General features: G+C 42.5%; 1 protein-coding gene across 3 annotated transcripts; it reads right to left on the bottom strand.

Moving 5' to 3' along the window:
* Positions 1 to 656: 656 nt before the first annotated feature.
* On the bottom strand, positions 657 to 10,714 carry FAAP20 (FA core complex associated protein 20). 3 transcript variants are annotated; one of them, XM_034753545.1, is made up of 4 exons: positions 10,535 to 10,714; positions 7,523 to 7,670; positions 5,539 to 6,191; positions 657 to 2,067 (listed from the first exon to the last, which is right to left on the bottom strand). In XM_034753545.1, exons 1-4 carry the CDS (start codon positions 10,636 to 10,638, stop codon positions 1,995 to 1,997), a joined length of 978 nt encoding a protein of 325 aa, XP_034609436.1. In that variant the 5' UTR covers positions 10,639 to 10,714; the 3' UTR covers positions 657 to 1,994. The 3 variants fall into 3 exon arrangements, with proteins under 3 accessions (XP_034609436.1, XP_034609438.1, XP_034609437.1); XM_034753547.1 differs by lacking the exon at positions 10,535 to 10,714 and adding an exon at positions 10,345 to 10,454; XM_034753546.1 differs by lacking the exon at positions 10,535 to 10,714 and adding an exon at positions 9,460 to 9,518.
* Positions 10,715 to 18,801: the final 8,087 nt, after the last annotated feature.

The following is an 18,801-nucleotide window of genomic DNA, read 5'->3' as shown; positions in this document are numbered from 1 at the left end:
GTATGAATAATGTTCTGTTCATGATGAAGGGGGAAATTTTTTATATAAAGTACTTGTTTTATAAATTAAAGAAAATGAAGGATGTAATTAAATGTGTGGTTTGAAAAAAAATCCTAATATATTACAAATGGATCTGGTTATGATATATAGTTGTCTTATTTGAAATAGTAAATGAAAACTCTAGCTAATTTAATGATTGTAAAACAGTAAATATGTTCTTGTAGTTTTGTATAATTAATTAGTTGAGATCTTTGCTGGCCAGTTTTAATTGTGCAGAAGATGGTATACTAATCCATAACAGCTAAGATCATTTATATTCTTGCACATCTATTAAAGACTTTAATGAAAAAGCCAATAGACTTATTATTTATCACCACATTGAGAAATGACCAATATAGTTAGATTTTTTTTTTAACTGAGAGCCTTATGGTCATTGTAAATTAAAATATTCACCAAGGTTTGTATTTTGATACTGTATTGTGTTTTATTCTGTATTTTTGGACCATAATCAATGCCTAAATTCATTGAGTCTGGTCCAACAGTTTTCCTATGGCAGAAAATTTGTTTGTTCAAATATTGAACTTTTACTTCAGTGTTAATCTGAGGCGCAGTCTTTCATGGCACAGTACGGTCAAAATAACTGAAAGAAAATGCAGACTAGTCATTTTTGTTTTTTATTCATAACCTTGTGAGAAGAAATGAGTTCAGGGATTGTGAATCCAAATATCATGTAATGCATGAATTAACTACCCTGTTTGGTGAAAACAGGCATCTGTCCCATGGGTAAATGAAGCACCTATTGTATATCCGTGTCTTTCCCTCCCTTCCCACAAATTAATAAGCTATTACTGAATGTAATGATCTGCAATCGGTAATGAAATTTAAAAATTTACAACATATTTAACTGCAACTGTCTTGGTAACCTACTGGAAATTCATGACAAGTCGTGTATAATTTTAAAGCACAAAATCTGATTTTAAAAATGAAAGAGCATAAAAGTATCAGTGTGATTTGCTGAACAAAGAAGCTGTGCTTCTTTACATTTTCACATAAGTATAAGCAATTTTCCACTTGTCTGGGGGCAGCAACAAGTATATTTGAGCCTTGTTCTATTAGCATCATTACATTAAACCTTTCTGCATTTCAATGCTATGAGAACATCTAGCTATGCGTTTATCGGGCATAATTTATATGAGGCTTGCTATCTTCGTTATTTTAAATGAGAGGTTATAATGAAGCAGACCTTGACTTGTGGGAGAGAGAATCAGGGAGCAGTGATACGAATCCAAGAATGTCATCTGTATGAAGGGTGCAGTTTTCCTTCCCTAATCTGGGATATACAGTACCATCATATATATACTTTCATATAGCGGCCAATACAGAACAGTGCAAAATTCCAGCTAGATATTTATTTAAACTTTTTTTCAAATAAAGGCATGAACTGAAATTTAAAAGCCTAAACAGACATTAAAAAATGCTGTAGTACCCAAAGTATCAGGCAATTTACTTTCCAAAGAGTTAACCATTTAGAACCTGATACAAAGCCCGTTGAAATCACTGGATTCAATGACATTTGGATTAGGCAAATTAACAGTCTACAGAATTAACAGTCTACAAGAAAATTTCTTGCATCAACCTCTTCCTGCTATAACTTTGAAAAGCATAACAATTTAAATACCTGGCAAAAGAGAACAGATACTGTACTTCAAGGAGCCATAATAGTACTTTTTTGATATGCATTCGGTGGGGCTCCACATCATCTAGAAGTATGCCCACACAGTTCTCTTTGCAGGATCAGGGATACAATGGATACACAGAGCGGTTCAGAGGAAATTAATAGAGGCTGATGGTATTTCTGACCTTTCTTTGTTTTTGTTTTTCAATTATACAAGTTTAATACACATTCTATCAGGACACATTTTCTTTATATACTTTCCTTTTTTCTTAGATTCATATCTTAGCATCTGACTCCTTGGCTCTTCATTCTTGTTCTTTTACCAAATCACATCATCTGCACTTTCAGACAAACATTTAGCAAGATGGCTGTCAATGTCCAACTGTGACAATCTGCAAATTAAGAGAGAAGTCTTTCATTTTATCAGAACTACTGATCAAATCTGCTCCCTTCATTTACTCACACTCCCCCCAACTTGGTTTTTCGTTTTCTAGAAATCTGGAAAAATGCTATTTAATTTGCAAGAGTCAGGTCATTATGTTCTACAGAATGGAAAACAGAGTCGGAGAGGAAATTAAAATATGGTTGTAATATTGTATTTTGAATAAAAACAAATTTCACTCTGAACCTGTTTCCAAAATAGTAACTTAAATTTAGAAGTACATTTAATATGGGAACTGCACAGAGACTTACAGAATTTCCAGTTAACTAGACCAGCAGTTCTCAAATTCTGGATCACAACCCTGTTTTAATGGGGTCACCAGGGCTGGCTTAGACTTGTTGGGGCCCGAGGCCAAAGCAGATGCCCAAGCCCCACTGCCCAGGGCTTTGAAGCCCTCGGGCTTCAGCCCTGGGCAGCAGGGCTCAGATTACAGGCCCCTAGCCTGGGGCTGAAGCCCTTGGGCTTCAGCTTTGCCCCCTTGCCCAGGTTGGTGGGGCTCAGGCTTTGGCCCCCCTGCCTGGAGCGATGGGGCTTGGGCCAGATCAGGCTTCAGTCTCCCCTCCTGGGGTTGTGTGGTAATTGTTGTTATCAGGAGGAGTCATGGTACCATGAAGTCTGAAAACCCCTGAACTAGATCAATAACAAAATGAGTAATGTGGGGAATATTCTGAAGCCTTTGAGAAAGGTTTCTGGGTATGCTCATTCTTTCACTTGGAGAGAAAAAGGTAAAATGAATTCTCTGTACAGCACCCTTTATAGCCCTCTGTTAAAAAAGAAATCCACTCCAAAGCAATACAACCCAAATCACCAGTGGAAAGGTAGGTGTGACGCCATAGAAGAGTCTTTAGTCTCAGTCAGGTCACTTAGCAAAACTGAGACATTTTTATTGGTTGCATTGAAGTAATCCTTTTGTCTCCTTGTACAGTCTCCAGGAGGGAGAACAAAGCTGCAGGAATATTATGCTGCATGGCCTATGGCCATAAGAGGCTGTTCCGAACACCTACAAGCATATTACTAATAAATGTTACTTTTCAGCAGCTGGTGAGGAGACAGCATGAATGCTGGTAAGTGGTATGGTATGAATAGGCTCTTTAGTTCATTTCTTATAGAAGTGTCTGATTTAGGAAAATATTTTTTTTATTAATTGAGTTCCTGTGAAAAGCCAACTCAACAATAACGGAGGTGAAGTCATGTTTAACCACCAAACATAGGAACAGCAAAGGCAGTGGCAGCTTTCTCCCCCCACCGCTTCCCCCACACAGCCCTGACCTGGAAAGGCCATTTCTAAACGTGAAAGGGTAGTTTGTCATCCATGCATATTCAGTCTTTGGGCCTGTTTTTTGTGATTTGAACCCCACCTGCTCACAAGGACATGAACTATGGCCCACCAAACAGCTGACAAATAATTACATCGTCATTAATGACTCACTCTATTTAGATCAGTGACCTTAGAAGTGGAGACTCATCTTTTACAGATTAAAAGTTAGCCAGCCTACCAGAAAAATAAAATTGAAACATGAGGCCCACAATCTGTAACAGACAAGTACAGTCTCAAAGTACATAACATATGCTATGCTGTAACTCAATGTTCAGGCCAAACTGATTACTAATTATGTCCTATACTATTTTCGTTTGGGTCACAAAGGTCACCCCTGGGAGTTTTTATTCGGGGTAAAGCTGCCCCATGAGCTGCAATAAGAGTGCAGTATCAACTATTGAGAGATTTTTCTTATCTTTGATATACAGGGATTTCCATACTCAGTCAAACAATCATTTAACCACCATTGAGAGTTGAGTGGAACTCGGGGAATGCATCAGGATGAGATTACTGTAATTCCCTATCCCAAGTCCATGGGTTAGCGTTACTCTTTGCTGCTAAATAGCTGCCAGCATCCTGAACCTTAAGAACGAAAGGCAAAGTGTAAATGTCCAGGAGCCACATAATATTTAACTGAGATCAGCAAAATTATTTCTAAACATACCAGTAACTTCGACATTTTGCTTTTTCTATATAAAAGGATATTCCAAAAGAAGGATTTCCACAAATTTAAGCCCCAACCCACTCGCCAAAACAGCAGCTTCAATTGATCTGAGAAGAAAAATCTCTTCCACTTCTACCAACAGCCAGCATTCAAATAACTGGCAGGTTTCTCATTCTGAAAGTGTAATGATTCTTCTATGGTTTTGTCCACTCAGGGATATTTTCCAGCATTACTATACCTATATAGTTATACCAGTATAACTCCCCTGTGAACGTTCTTATGCACAACAGTGGAAACTGAAAAAAGGCCACTGTTGTTCTAAATGTGTCCACCTAGGGAGTTAGTGGTATAATTATACTGATAAATTTCCCAGTACAGACAAACTCTATTATCACTGCATGATCCTTTACTCAAACTGAATGAGTGTGTATTAGCTGTGAAAGATCTGTTAAAACAAGGTTGTCACCTGGAGCTGTTCTGCACCATACTTTTGTATTTCAAACAAAGTCAAGCAATGCTTCATTAAGATTTTTTTTCTCGGAGTTCTGTGGCGTTTTTTCCATTTTTTTTTTTTTTTTTTTTTTTTTTTGCGGTCCTGGATTAATAACCTTGAAGACTGATGTGCTTTCTTGGAGTCTAATCATCTTAGGCTATGCCTACACTATGGGGACTCTAACAGCATGGGTACAGTGATGTAAGTAGGCTGGCATAACCCCTTGTGTAGACACAGCCTGCAGCAGTGGAAAATGTTTTTCTATCACCCATAGGAACACCACTTCCCTGAGCAACTGTAGAAAGGTAAATGGAAGCATTCTCACATGAACCTGACTGTGTCTACAACGGAGGCTAGGTTCGCATAGATTTTTCACACCCTCAGAGTGCTGTAGTTATACTGACCTAAGTTTTAAGTGCAGACTAGGCCTTAGAGGTGCTGGGTACTCAACTCATGAGACAATCAGCAGAACAGGGGCATGATGGGAAAACACCAGTGCAAGTTTCTCTCTGTCACAAGTGTGTACAAACCTCAGAGGGAACACTGATAGGTATCAGAGGAATCTGAATGGGTATGGAGACTAGGCTTTAGCAAGCAAGGACACCAGTTTTGGATGACTGAAATATACTGATCTAAAAATACGTCTACTTCACCAAAAAACAGTATGCCAATTTGGAATATACAAAGTCAAAGTAGGGCTCAAATTTAGCTTTCTTTTTAGAGCAGTATAATAGAGAAAATATGTGGACCTTATTCCACCTTTGTTTTGGATTTAAAATAGATTGTCCAAGCACTGAATAACACTTAAAGTAGTACTTTAACAGTAGAATCTTTGTCCCAATTTGCACAACTTTGTTTATAGGGAGGTCCCAACCAAAGTGCCATGTTTGTGTTTGTATACTGTAAAAAATATATATATATTCAAGTAATAAAATGAAAGACTTACATTCCAGTAAACTGGATTAGACACATCGGACAACTGTCAAGAGTTAAAGTTCCTGCTCTCTGATCCTCAGCCTTTTCCTCAAGACCTTCCATTTTGGGGATGTCAACAGGAGATTTTATTTCTGCAGATGTAGATCTGGTCTCACCTAATAAAACATTATGTTGGTGCATTTGTGCATATGACTGTTGTCCTTTGCTTTCATTTTCTTGTCTGTTTTTCTCTTCACTCAGCACAGTCCCTTTACAGAGCTGTTGAAGACAAAAATCTTTTGCAAGACTTTGGGTAGATGCTGGTTCAGAATGCAGTGTTGAATCTGTAAATTGATTATGTTCATACTTTTCAGTCCTTTCTTTTTCTTTCAGTTTTGAAGAACTTTTTCTGCTGTGTTTCATTCTTATGATCTCATCTGGATTGTCATTAACTGCAAGGGATATTTTCTCAACTACAGGAGCAATATTTAGCTGGTTTTGGTCTGCTTGGTCCTCTCTTTCCATTAGATGCTCAGTTTGACTTTTTGATATGTGACAGCAGCTTGGATTATTTCTATTAGGAGCTTTTTCTTTGTAGAAAGATGGGAGAGGTATCCATTGAAAATCTTTCATTCCTACCTTAAAGACTTCTGGTTTTGGTGGGTTCTTCTCATTTTCAGAATTCTATAAAACAGCAAAAATTTATCTCCTTCAAAACAATTGCAATTTCTTCCATATGTAAAAACAAGTGTAGACACAGCACTTACAAGTATATTATAGAAGCCAATGCTGCACTAGGAGAATTGTCTAAATTGGAATGAATAGGTCTCTTCCATATCTAATCTCTGTTAAGTGTCTACTTCCATTTATAAATGGAAAGGGAAGCCCTGCTTACTATGTACACGTTAAGATGACTGAACACAATGAGGGTAAGTCTTCCTTTAGTAATTTGCAAAGAACTTGAAAGTAGTCAAAGGAGGATGATGATAAAATTTAAATACTGAAGGCTGCCTTGTTTGTTTGCTCTTCCCGCGTATGTTCATTCAGAGGAAATTCATACTTCAGGAGGTCTGCACATTATTATTTTGTATTGTGGTTGTTCCTAGAGCCCCCATCAGAGATCATAGCCCTATTGTGCTCTCTAAGAACACATCCTCTTGTTGCTGCATATTTAGTTTGCCTTTCCCTGTAAATCCTCCCTTTGTGTGAACCTAGTGCTCATAACAGGTAGTGGACTTGGCAACCTTGGAATTCTGAAACTTCCACAGAACTGCTTGGTGTAGCACAGGAAGCAATAGTCCAAGAAGCAAGATTTCTTCTGCTCTCCTATCATGTTGTGTCAATTCTATCCTGGAAGGTCCTACGGAAAACAAAAATCTAGAAGAAAAACTAAAACCTTGGTCTTTTTTGGTTTTTAGCCAACATAAGTAAGCTTTTCTTTGGAACTGGTTAGTAATCCAGAATTTTAAACAAATGGCTTTCTGTGGAAGGTCTAATTAGGTAAAAGATACAGATACATGGTGGGTTTTAAAGTGGAATTTATCATGCCTCAACTTTAGATTGTCTGTGGTAACTGCTGACATCTAATTCAGATTCTGCCAAAGTTTATGTGAAGAACAAAGCTCTATTTGTCCTGAGAGAGAACTTCTAACAGAATGTAGGAACTAGGGACATAGAAGTTTAACCAGGTAACCGATAAGCTTGATCCTTATCGGTTCCGGTTAACAATTAAACTCCCCTGCCAGCCCCCGCATGCCCGGGGGTCCTGGCTGCAGATGCCGGGCGCGGGGCAGACAGTCGGGACCCTGGGTGCATGGGGGAAGAGGGGCAGCCGGGATCTTGGGTGCATGGGGAAAGGGGGGCAGCCGGGACCTCGGGTGTGCGGGCTGCAGTGCCCCCACACACCTCGTTCCCTGTTAAACTGTTAACCAATTTAAGATGTTCCTACTAGGAATGTAAACAATGGGTAAAAAAAAAAAGTAACAGTTAAACCTATTGAAATTCAAACACCTTACCTGTCCAAAAAATTCTGGTAAACTGGGCACTGTTTCCCAGCTTGTGGGTTTTAGATCTGGATTGACAGCCTTCAGTATCAGCATCCACATATTTTCAGACTCACTTAATCCTTGTTGTTCAAACCAGGAGTATCTGTTGGCCAATGTTCTGTAAAAAAATAAATGCATATATACATAAATATTGTAGAAAAAAATACACTCTACCGTGCTATTAAAAACCACTTAGGCAAATTACCCCTAGTAACATACATGCTTCCTAACAAGTCTAGACCCCCAACCTCTGTTGAATAAATTAAGTATCTGCTGTAACAAAGTATTGGACAATGTCCCAGAGCAATAGTTCTTAATCTTTTCCATTGTAACCCTATGTTACAGTATAGTTTTGAGACTACTCCTCTTATCTATAACACTTGACCCTCAGGATGAGACCCCAAAAACTAAACCAAGCATACTGTACTGAACCCCCCTTTCCTCCAGCTGAGTTGGATTTTTTACAGCAAATAGACTCCCAGGAGAGGTGTTCAAGACTACACACAGTTCAGGTTAACGTACTTCCTAAAATGTCTCAAAAATTGCTTTACTAAATCTCATTTTCATGTTGCTGGGAGATAGCAAACTTATGGGAAACCACAAAGACAACTGTTTTGGTTCTTAAAGAAAACAAACAAACAAAAACTCCATCCTTTACACTACCGCTTTTTCAACTTCTAATTTACAAATGTCTTCCATAAAGCATCTGGCAAACCATCTTAAAACACACATGCTACATATGAGACATGTCTTGTCAAATGAGGAAAATCTGTAAATGCAGATTTTACCTCCTATAAATGGGAGAGTGCCAACTGCATGGAGATGGAGGAAAAAGGGATTTCACTGTACTGTGTACCACAGTACTCAGTTACCAAGGTAACCTCCATATCATCTATAGCAAGCTCTTTCTAAAACCCCCAGCAATGAAGCATTAACATCACAGTCACTCTGAACTCTTGCATTTGGTCTGGGTTTTTTTTGGAAACGAGAGAGACTACATTTATGGTTTATTACAGCAATCTGTAACCCACTCTCTCACACACAGCTACTTTCCTCCCCATGCCTGGAGGCTGTTAACAGGTCACTTCAATTTGAATGGTCCCTTGAAATATGTGTTAACTACTTACGTTAACCAAGAAATACTGAGTTCATTTCACAGACCTGAAGAAAAGCTGTGTGTAGGCTTGAAAGCTTCTTTCTCTCTCCAACAAAAGTTGGTCCAATAAAAGATAGTACCTCATTCACTTTGTCTTTCTAATATCCTGGGACCAACACACCTACAACACTGCATACAGGCTATCTTCATGACAATCTAATAAAGGCCACATATGATGAGAATACCTTTAATTCTTTAGCATTTACTGTAAGCGTAATGCTCAATAGGTGAACATTTTCTGCTGGGTCTGGAAAAATATTTGTTTTTCTTAGCAAAGGGCTTGTATATTGGACTGTGTGAAAATGTGTTCAGAGGTCTGCCCTTCTCACTATTAACAACCAGAAGTAGGAATCTCACCACCTTTATATTTGCTGGTCCAGCCCACACTGCCAGCTGGAAAAACTGCATATAACTAAAATACTTTTCAGGAACTAAACTTGAATCATTTCCGTATCCACTGAAACCTCTACAGTGGGTGAACTTGTAAGTTGCAAATTCACACAAGTTCTGAGGCAGGATTTAATGTCCTATAGGCAAAAGAAATGCAGTGGCAAGTAACAGATCACCACTCAATATGGGATTTCACCACAAACAACAGACCTGGTAAAAAGTGTGAGTTGGGGAAGTGATGCATGATTGCATGGAAAATACTAACAGTTGCATCAGTTTCCATAATATTGTGTGAGGCCGTCTCCAAGTGAAACACCTCTACCCCAATATAACGCTGTGCTCAGGAGCCAAAAAAACTTACCGCGTTATAGGTGAAACCGCGTTATATCAAATTTGCTTTGATCCGCTGGAGTGCGCAGCCCTGCTGCCGCGCCCGCCCCCCCCCTCTCCCAGAGCGCTGTTTTACCGCATTATAGCCGAATTTGTGTTATATCAGGTCGCGGTGTATCAGGGTAGAAGTGTATATGAAACTGAAGAGCTCTGTGTAGTTCACAAGCTTGTCTCTTTCACTAACCCAAGTTGGTCAAATATAAGATACCTCATTTGGTATCTATTTAGAAATGGTATTTGAAACTACTGGTATCCTTTTAGAGAATAGTATTTAAATATTTTTGCTAGGAAGCTGTTTAAAAGCACAAAAGCAAATAAAAAAGCACCAATCTAAATATGGCGTATATAGCCAGTCTCCAAAAACTTTGCCTTAAAAAAAATATCATAAGATTAGGCCCTGACTTCCTCCTTTCTGAAGCATCTTCTAGGGCACCCGTCCGTGGGGCAGAGACATGGCACCAGACAGAAACCGGAGATGCAGCTTTCGCAAGCCCTCACTGGGGGAAGAAGCCAGTCTCCTTAGATCTCGGGATCTTAGGTCTTGTTTAACCCAATCTCTCTAACTGGCTGAGAGACGAACAAACCGAACCGTCTCTGACAACCCCACTCCTCCGCACCGCCCTGGCGGGAAGGCGGGAAACACGCTCTGTTTCCAGCTGATCCCTGTTCTCCAGCACCAGCGGAGGTGCAGCAAACCAGGGAAGTTACCCACGCGCCCGCCGCTTCTAGTGCAGCGGCCTGAGCGGGTCTCGGCCCTTCGCAGTCCCTGGCCAGCAGCCAGGCCCTGGGCGCTCCCGTTCCCCGGCAGCCCCAGAGCTTAGCGGCCAACGGAGACGCCCGGGCCCCGGCTTTGTACCACGCATCCGGCGGGAGGGGAAGGGATTGCCCGTGTGCGGCCCGGGGCGGGTCCGCCGGGTCCCCTGCACTGGCGCGGGGCGGACCGAGACCGTCCTTCCCCCTTCGGCCTGGGGCGGCGGGGGGGCAGTCCCAGAGCCCGCCCCCTCCATCCCGGGGCCTTGGCGCCGCCCTGCTCGGCCGGGACTCACTGGCGCCGCGCGGGGGGCTCCCGACCCGGGCTGGGCTCCCGGCTGCGGCCCGGTGGCGCCTTCCTGGGCTTGAGGCGCAGTTTGCCGCCTCCCTCCTCAGACATGGCCTGGCCGAGGGGCCTGCTCCGCGCCGCGCAGCCCCGACCTCCCCTGCGGGACCCGCCCGGCTCCGCCCGCGCGGGGCGGGGCTCGGCTCTGGCGGGGAGAGCTCGGGGCTGCCCGGTGTGCGGGGGTGGGGCAGAGCTCGGGGCTGCCCGGGTTGGGTGGTGGCTGTGTAATGGGGCAGGCCCTGTGCTCCTCTGGGGGCAGTGGGGCTGGGGCTCTAGTATGGGGAGGGGGTTGCAGTAGCCCAAACTCGGTGTGGCTAGGAGGGGACGGTGGTGGTGCTCAGGGAGGCTCAGTACAGAGGCCCCTCATTGAGGTTGGGGTGGGGAGCTTAGACTAAGTACGCAGTTGTAGGCAACGTGGCTGTTCTGAGCCCACCAGGACCCTAGTTGTTGCCCATCTTATTTTCACACAGGTTTCCCCCAACCCCTCTGGTAAGGGGCATAGGGAACAGGCCAGTTGGGCGATCATCAGACTATGGATGAGGTGCAGTTTGTTGGCTCTCTCCTCAGGCCAAGGGAGCCTGCTCTGCTTCTGGGTGCCAATGGCTGCCCTAATAGCTAATCTCATTGGCCATAGGGGTGGTTCCAAGAAACTCACAAAATTGAAGGACAGGCTCTGAATACTCTCAGTGCTCTTTGAGGGACTGGTAGCCCAGAGCTTCCAGGAAACACTCAACACCTCACAGAGTCAGGCCCTGATTTGAAAAAAAAAACATCAGGAGGGTAGAAAACTACAAAATAAAATTTAAAAACAAAAATATGCCCTTTAAAAAAATCTCTGCTGTAAAGTACTTTCTCCAGGGGTCAGTGCAGCAGCTTTAGTAACGAGAGGTAACATACTTGGTGTCTGAGAATTGGCACCTCTGCAGTAGACTACAGAAGTTTCATAAGTTCATTTTGTTGCTTAAACAGCCTGTGTCTGATACTTTTTAACATGCCTGGATGTAATACTAGGTGCTATGCACCTGAATTGTGAAAATGCAATATTTGCCAGTTAGGTGGCCCCTTGGGGGTTTTGTTGGGCTCTATTTGGTCAGACTCAGACACTTAGTTAGCTAACACATTGCTTCATAACATTAGGGCATCCAGACTACAGGAGGATGGAACATGTAACCAGAGTTTGCTGCAAATGGACAAGGGGACTAGAACCTCAGCTGCATTCATCATTATTGATTTTGTGCCCATGCCGGGGATCTGTGTACCTTGGCAGCCAGCAACTCAGTCGCTAATTCAAATAACAAAGGTAATCATGAGTGCATCTCTTCCTCTTTTAAAAGAGAATAGCAGTGAAGCGAGGCCATTTATTTTTTCTGGGAAGAACCTTTGTGTATGACTTAAAATGAAGTGGTTCCTAGAGCAGGGGCATAGTTGGCAGATTGATATGTACAAATATACTGACTAGGCTGCAGTCCTTTCAAAAACAGATCCGCTATTAGAAATGCCATAACAGAGGAGGATCATACAGAGAGACTGAGGGGGAACCAAATGCCTCCCAGTCACCACAAGAAGAATTGTAATAGAAAATAAAAGTTGTCCACTTTTCCAAATGCCTACCTATACCCACCTGACATTAGGTGCCTGTGAATTGCAGAAGGGAATCAGGTATCTTTATTTTATAGAGTGAATTTACTATTAGTCAATGGTGCCTGACTGCCCTGGGTACTGGAAACCTTTTTCTTCCTGCACTATGAACAGCACTGATGCCAGCTATCTCACTTCATCTCCACACTTTACTTCCACACTGCCCTATAGGGCTGAGGGGATATTTGTTTCTGTGACCCAATTAGTCCTTAGTGTCTGTGCTGAGGTTGCTAATCAGATGTCAATTAGTACTAACTGCAGTGTTGTTGGTTTTTTAGGTATGTCCACAAGTTACTGGGCTGAGCTCTCCCTCCCCACCACAACTTTTCACATAGGCCACCAAATAGCAATTTCAGAACAGCCACCTTCAGTAACTGCATCCCTGGGCCAGATTTGAACCAGTAAAATGGTGTTCAGATCCCACAGTGATTGGTGCACATCAGAAACACCTAGATAAGTATAACCTACAGGTGATAGCACCATATCATATTGCCAGCCAACCAGTCCTACTGAGCTATAATTAAAAACAGAGGAAGAATGGTTGAGTGGTGAGGGCACTTGCCTGAGACTTGAAAGATTGGGGTTTGATTCTACAGCTTCATTGTGTGATCATGGGAAAATCACTTCACTTGGTGTGTCTATTTCAATTCCCCATCTGTAAACTGGTGATAAGAAGTGGTTCCCTACCTCACAGTGGTGTTGTGAGGATAAATATACATTAAAGATTATGAAGTGCTCAGATACTACGGCAATGGGTGGCTATTAAATAAGCCATACATGGAAAAATACTAGGATTCTCCATGCCTGAATTCTGGCATTTCTTGTGCTTAGTGGTCAGGCTAAATGAAAATGAACCTTGCCGCCAGACAGAAACAGCCTGAGTTTGTTCTAGAAATACTATTGGGCACCTAGTAGGCTGACAGTTTCCATGGACCCTTGTGTTTGCTTCCCGGCACCAGATCACTCATGAAATCCTAAAAAAGCCTGTTGTCTTAGAATTCACCTGTAGTCTGTGCTGCTGGCATTTGAAAGCTGCTCCCCAGTCAGCTGATATGGCATTCCTGGAAGCCGCCTGTCCTGTCAATGATAAAGGATTAGAAAACATGTCTTATAGTGATAGAGTCAAGGAGCTCAATTTAGTTTAACAAAGAGAAGGTTAAGGGTTGACTTGATTACAGTCTATAAATACTTACATGGGAAACAAAATATTTAATAATGGGCTCTTCAATCTAGTGGAGAAAGGTATAACACAATCCAATGGCTGGAAATTGAAGCTAGGCCAATGCAGATTGGAAATCAGGTTTACATTTTTAACAGTGAGAGTAACCATTTGAACAATTTACCAAGGATTGTGACTGATTCTCCGTCCCTGACGATTTTGAAATCAAGATTTGATGTTTTTGTAAAAGATCTGCTCTAGGAGTTATTTTGGGGGGATTCTATGGCTTGTTATACAACAGGTCAGGCTGGATGATCACAGTGATTCCTTCTGGCCTTAGGTGCATTCTAACTCAGCAGAGCCAGAACCAGGTGGGCTGATGATAAAGTTAAATCATTTTATAATCGATGTAGGGAGGAAGATAGCGATGGGGATAGAAGAGGCGGATGAGGTGAAATAGACCTGGGACAGCAAGGAGAAGGGGAAGGGGAGGAAGAGGGGGAGGGGGGGGAATTACTGCAATGCAGTGGCTCAATAAAGAAGGGAGCATAAAAAAGAATCAGGGGAAATGTTTCACTGCAACACATGCCAACTGTAAAATCAATGCAAAAATGTTTCTTTTATCCATTTATTTTTTAGCCTTGGCAACTGTGCTAAGTGAGCATTCGAATTAGTACTACCAGTATTCTCCACGTGGCGGCAGCAAAGAAACATCGCCTGCTTTAGAAAACCAAAAGCTCTCCTTTTCAATGTGAGTGAGTGGCAGCGCCAGCCCTGGTAGCTTTATGTGCAACTGTGCTAATATCCATGCATGTGTATGCATGCATGGGCATATTTGTGTTAATGTCTGAGTGTGTATGGTAGTGTCTCTGTATGACCATGTCTGCTTGTGTTAATGTCTCTGTGTTTCTCTTTGTGTTGCTCTGGACAATCCTCATCTCAAAAAGTTGATATTTTTGTAATGTTGTAAAATGTCCCCCTTGCTAGATATGAATTGGCAGAAACAATCAGCAGCCATTCTTAATTTTCTTGTTAAATGTGTATCTTAATATGATACTATTTTTGTCATAAATTGTATACCATAACATTTGCAGTAGGTGTAATGTAGCTGGGGATACGTGAAGGGGAAAATCAAACTTAAGGCATGTCAAGGGTTCAAAAATGAAGCATTCATTAAAGGAAACCCAAAGAATCAGGAGAAGTTGTTTCAGTGCTAACTGTAAAATCAAAGTAAAAAGCATTAATTGCTGCTGCAGTCCTAACCCTAGCATTTTCTGACTTTTGGGGGAATTAAACTATATAAACTCGGTGCTTCAATTTTCTTGCATTTAATGTGTATCAAATGTACTGTTCCTAGGGTAACACTTCAACCCCCCTTTACACCTGTAGTGAAGTTTTACACTCTTGGCCTGTCTGTTTCCATGAGTACTCACAGATTTGATTCTACCCTTTTGAGAACTTCATCCCCATTTGTCTCCTACATGCATTCAACATGTTTGAATCTGCCTTTCTCTGGAATTAGTTCAGTCTAAACTTAACTTCTCTCACTTGCAGGAGCCAGATACAAGGGCTCTACTCCAAATTGTTTTTGTGATACAGGCATCTATCCACCAGGACCTGCACAGAGAAATCTCACATTATTTCACACAGGCCCTAGATGAACTGTCGTCATGATTTTCGTTCTGTGAAGAGGAAGTGTGGTCTACTGGTTAGCGCAAAGAACTGACCAACAGGACAGGTTCTAGATTTGGTGCTGCCACCTTAGACAAGGTTACTTCTGTGCCTTAGTTCTTCCAGCTGTACAAGAGGGATAATAATCCTCATGGAACTTGCCTGGGTGGTAAGGCATACTTAACTGTGATAATGGTGATGCTTGGAGATCCTCACATGAAAGGTGCTCTAGAAATGCAAAGAATTATCATTAGCACCATCCCCAATTGGATTTGAGCTAGTGACCGAGAGTTTGAAAGCTAGAGTATCTTTCCATATAGCTGAGGGAATGCTTGTCAGTGGACTGCCATTTATCTACTCCCTGGAGATACTCATCAGGTTGCGCATGCTTAATCTTGATTTCCATAGTTCCTGATTCCTGACATAAATTAGGCCTCAGTTTTAACTTTTGCTCCCATGAAGTGGGCATGGGGGCAGAGGAAGGGACTACTATAACAAATTCTAATGCTCCAACAAATTTCCACAAATATTAAAGCCTATAAATCGCCAGCCAAACAAACCAAGTGATCTTTTCATAGGGTGGGGGAGAGAGGAGGATGTGAAACGCAGGTGCCAGCATTTGCTGGGGAAGAACTGGTACATTATCAACTAATCCGCCTTCTGCTATTTCTGATTTCCTCCCCAACAGCTGCAGCATTAAATGAGAGCTCCTGCATTTGGGAAGAATTAGAAAGCTTGAAGTAACGGACGGGGTCTCTGTTGGAGACACAACGTCTCACAGACAGGAGGGGGGTTGTGCTTCCAATGTAGAACCTGGAGCATTAGGCATTTTACAGCCTGGAAAAATTGTCATGTTTCAGCTGTTCTAGAATTATCAATGAAGAAAAGACACTGTCATTTGTGCTAGGATTCCCACTGATGCCGATATAATCACATGTACATGGTATGCTTTTGCATAACCCATTGTTGATACTGTGAGGGTGACAGGAAATGTAGGTTTATTGCAAAACTTCTTTAGGTGAGGACATATGCTAATAGTTGACGCTAGAAGCTTAGATACTGTAAAATCTATAATGATGGTTGTTATATGAGATAGAGAACTAAAGTCTTTGAGACTGAGCTATAAAGAAACTGATTTGCAGTTTGTTTAGAAAAAATATATTGGTGAGTTTTAGTGTGTATGAAAAGTTATTCAACTCCAGTCAAGGATCCAGGTCCCATTGTGCTAGGTGTTGTACTGACAAGTGCCACAAAAACACCCCTTGAGACTGAAGTTCTGTCTTTGATGTTACAGAACAGGCAGCATCAGGGTAAGCCTCCCCTGCCAAAGTGCCTGAAGCATGATCTGGAGGGCCTACATCTAGTGCTGGAGAGTCACAATGGTCCATGGAGCTGGTTTCCCAGCTCCAGTGGAATGGGAGAGAATGTCATTTTGCATCAGTAAGGGCGCAGCACAATTCAAAGCCATTAAATTATCAAAGCTGGACAAATCTGCCTCTAGCAAAGTCAGGTGAAGGAAGTTGATGTGGAATCTCGTTTTTGAGAAACGCAAGCCCATTGCCATTTCCTGATTAAGAATTATTATAAGATCAGTGGAGGCATTTTTGCGGACCTACCCTAGTGTTAGGGGTAGAGGCGTATGTCTTCAGTGAAGCATCAGTTAGTTTGGACCCTGCTTTCGCTGGTGACTGACCAGAACCAAAGTTGGTCTTCAGAGCCTAGTGTGAGGCTCATTTTTTTCAGCCCAGTTTTTTCTTTTGTGATGGAGCTACTAAGCAGGAGATTACAACTCCCCTCATCCCCCTTCCCACTGCCCTTCCCTTGTCCCTGGCCAGTTAAGGAGAAGGATCCTGAACACGAAATGGCCAGGCTCTGTGGGAAGCAGCAGCCACATGGTGACCCAGGAGCTGCAGAAAGGAACCCCTAGGAACTGTGGACAGAGCCGTGTGTGGGACATGCTATGAATGTTGGAGGTTACAGCTCAGTGCAGGTCTGAGGGAGCAGCAGCAGGGCCCCAGTGAGAGAGACACCGTGACAAGTGATCCTGGCCTGGAAAGCTCCTGTCTCTCAAGTGGCCTGCCCTCAAGGTCCCAAACAAGGACCCCTGTTGCTCACTTTGAACTACAACTGTTTACGCCTCTGTATCTAGGGTATCTGGTGTTTTTTCCCTTTCCTGCCAGCTCTAGTAAAATACCCTTTCACTTAACCATGTCTCTGAGTGGTTAGGGGGACCCACAGGGACGAGCGTCTACAAGGCCTAGCTGCTGAAGCACCAACAGTGCTTGCCTCCAAATTGTGGCACACCTGACATGCAACTGGTAGGTGAACTCCAGCACTGAGCAGTCAGCACTTTGTTGGTGCTAAAGACTGCCTAGTGCCGTTCTTCTATGCTCTTCTGATTGATTGTCTGTGTCTGAGGTATCCAGATGCCTCAGGGATGCCATATCTGGCTATTCTGTTCCTCACTCCCCTTCTGTGCTTGTTCTGCTCGCGCCATATGACACATCCATCCATCCACTAGTAATGGTGCCATGGAGAGAGTGGTGTCCATTGAGCATCTGGAGGGAATCTTATCATACCAATATGATAGGTAGGGGGTGCTGTCTAATGCTGAGAGATGGGAGGCCAAAATCTGAATCGGAGAAAGCCTTATGAACCCAACATAAAACCTGCAGCTGTTGCTCAGGCATAGGTGCTTGCCTGCTTGCTCCCATGGCCATGTGTTACTATGGTATTCCATCCCCTTTGAAGGTGGAATGCCAGTTTCAGAGTAGATGGTCATAGATGGTTAGTCTATGATACATGTGCCATCTCCCGTTCAGGAAGTCTACCTTTTCAGAGTATAATGAAAGTTCAGTGCCACGTGGCTCTTTACACACAATCACACCTGCTGACATTTATATGCCAAGATGGAAAAACCTAAAAAGAGGATCAGGGAGACTGGCATGGCATTTGCGGGCACTCCAAGGTTGCCAAGTAGACATATTGTATTGAAACAGTTGCCTGGGAAACATTTAAAAATACATTGAGTGGCAAAGCATATGTGATGTGCCCACAAGTGTTCTGTGTGAATGAAATGCCATGGCAGATGATGGCACCAGGGGACTGTTACTATTACGTGAAAAGATTCTGCACGTGTTGTTAGTTTATGAGCACCCCTGCCTACGCCATGCTGGCAGGACGTGCACAGAAGAGATCACTTTGCCTTTCGCCGATGGAGTGGAGAGAGCATGGTGCATTCAGTCATCATCAACTTCCCATGGCTGGAGATGGCTATTAAGAGTACCCTGGCTTCACAGTTTACATACATAGGTTTGTTGTCAGTTTAGATTGGCACTGTCTGTTTCCCCTTAGAGATAATCTCCACAGTGGGGTTGTTGGATATATTGGTTCTCTCAGTACATTAATATTTTATTTCAGCTCTGACTGAGGTGGTGGCCCCATTGTGCCAAGGGTACAGGGACAATCCCTCCCACAAAGAAATTTCAATCAAAATAGATCCGAAAGACAAAGGGTGGGAGAAAGGGAGCATTTTATAGATGGGCAACCAAGACACACAGAGATCCAGGACCATACTTTCAAAAGACCTCAGAACAGTACTAAATTCTTGTGAAAATCTGGCCCAAGTCATGGCAGCTGGTAACTAGAAGCTAATTGGGGCTAAACCACACCAATTAAATCCTCAAATCCCCTTCTCCGTTTCTCTAAAAACAAACAAACAAAACCCCCTTTCTCTGCTAGTGAAGTCC

This window comes from Trachemys scripta, chromosome 19 (genome assembly GCF_013100865.1).
Source record: "Trachemys scripta elegans isolate TJP31775 chromosome 19, CAS_Tse_1.0, whole genome shotgun sequence".
Lineage (NCBI taxonomy): Eukaryota > Metazoa > Chordata > Testudines > Emydidae > Trachemys > Trachemys scripta.
Note: the sequence above shows the minus strand (reverse complement) of the source record. Positions and strands in the feature narration are given on the sequence as shown.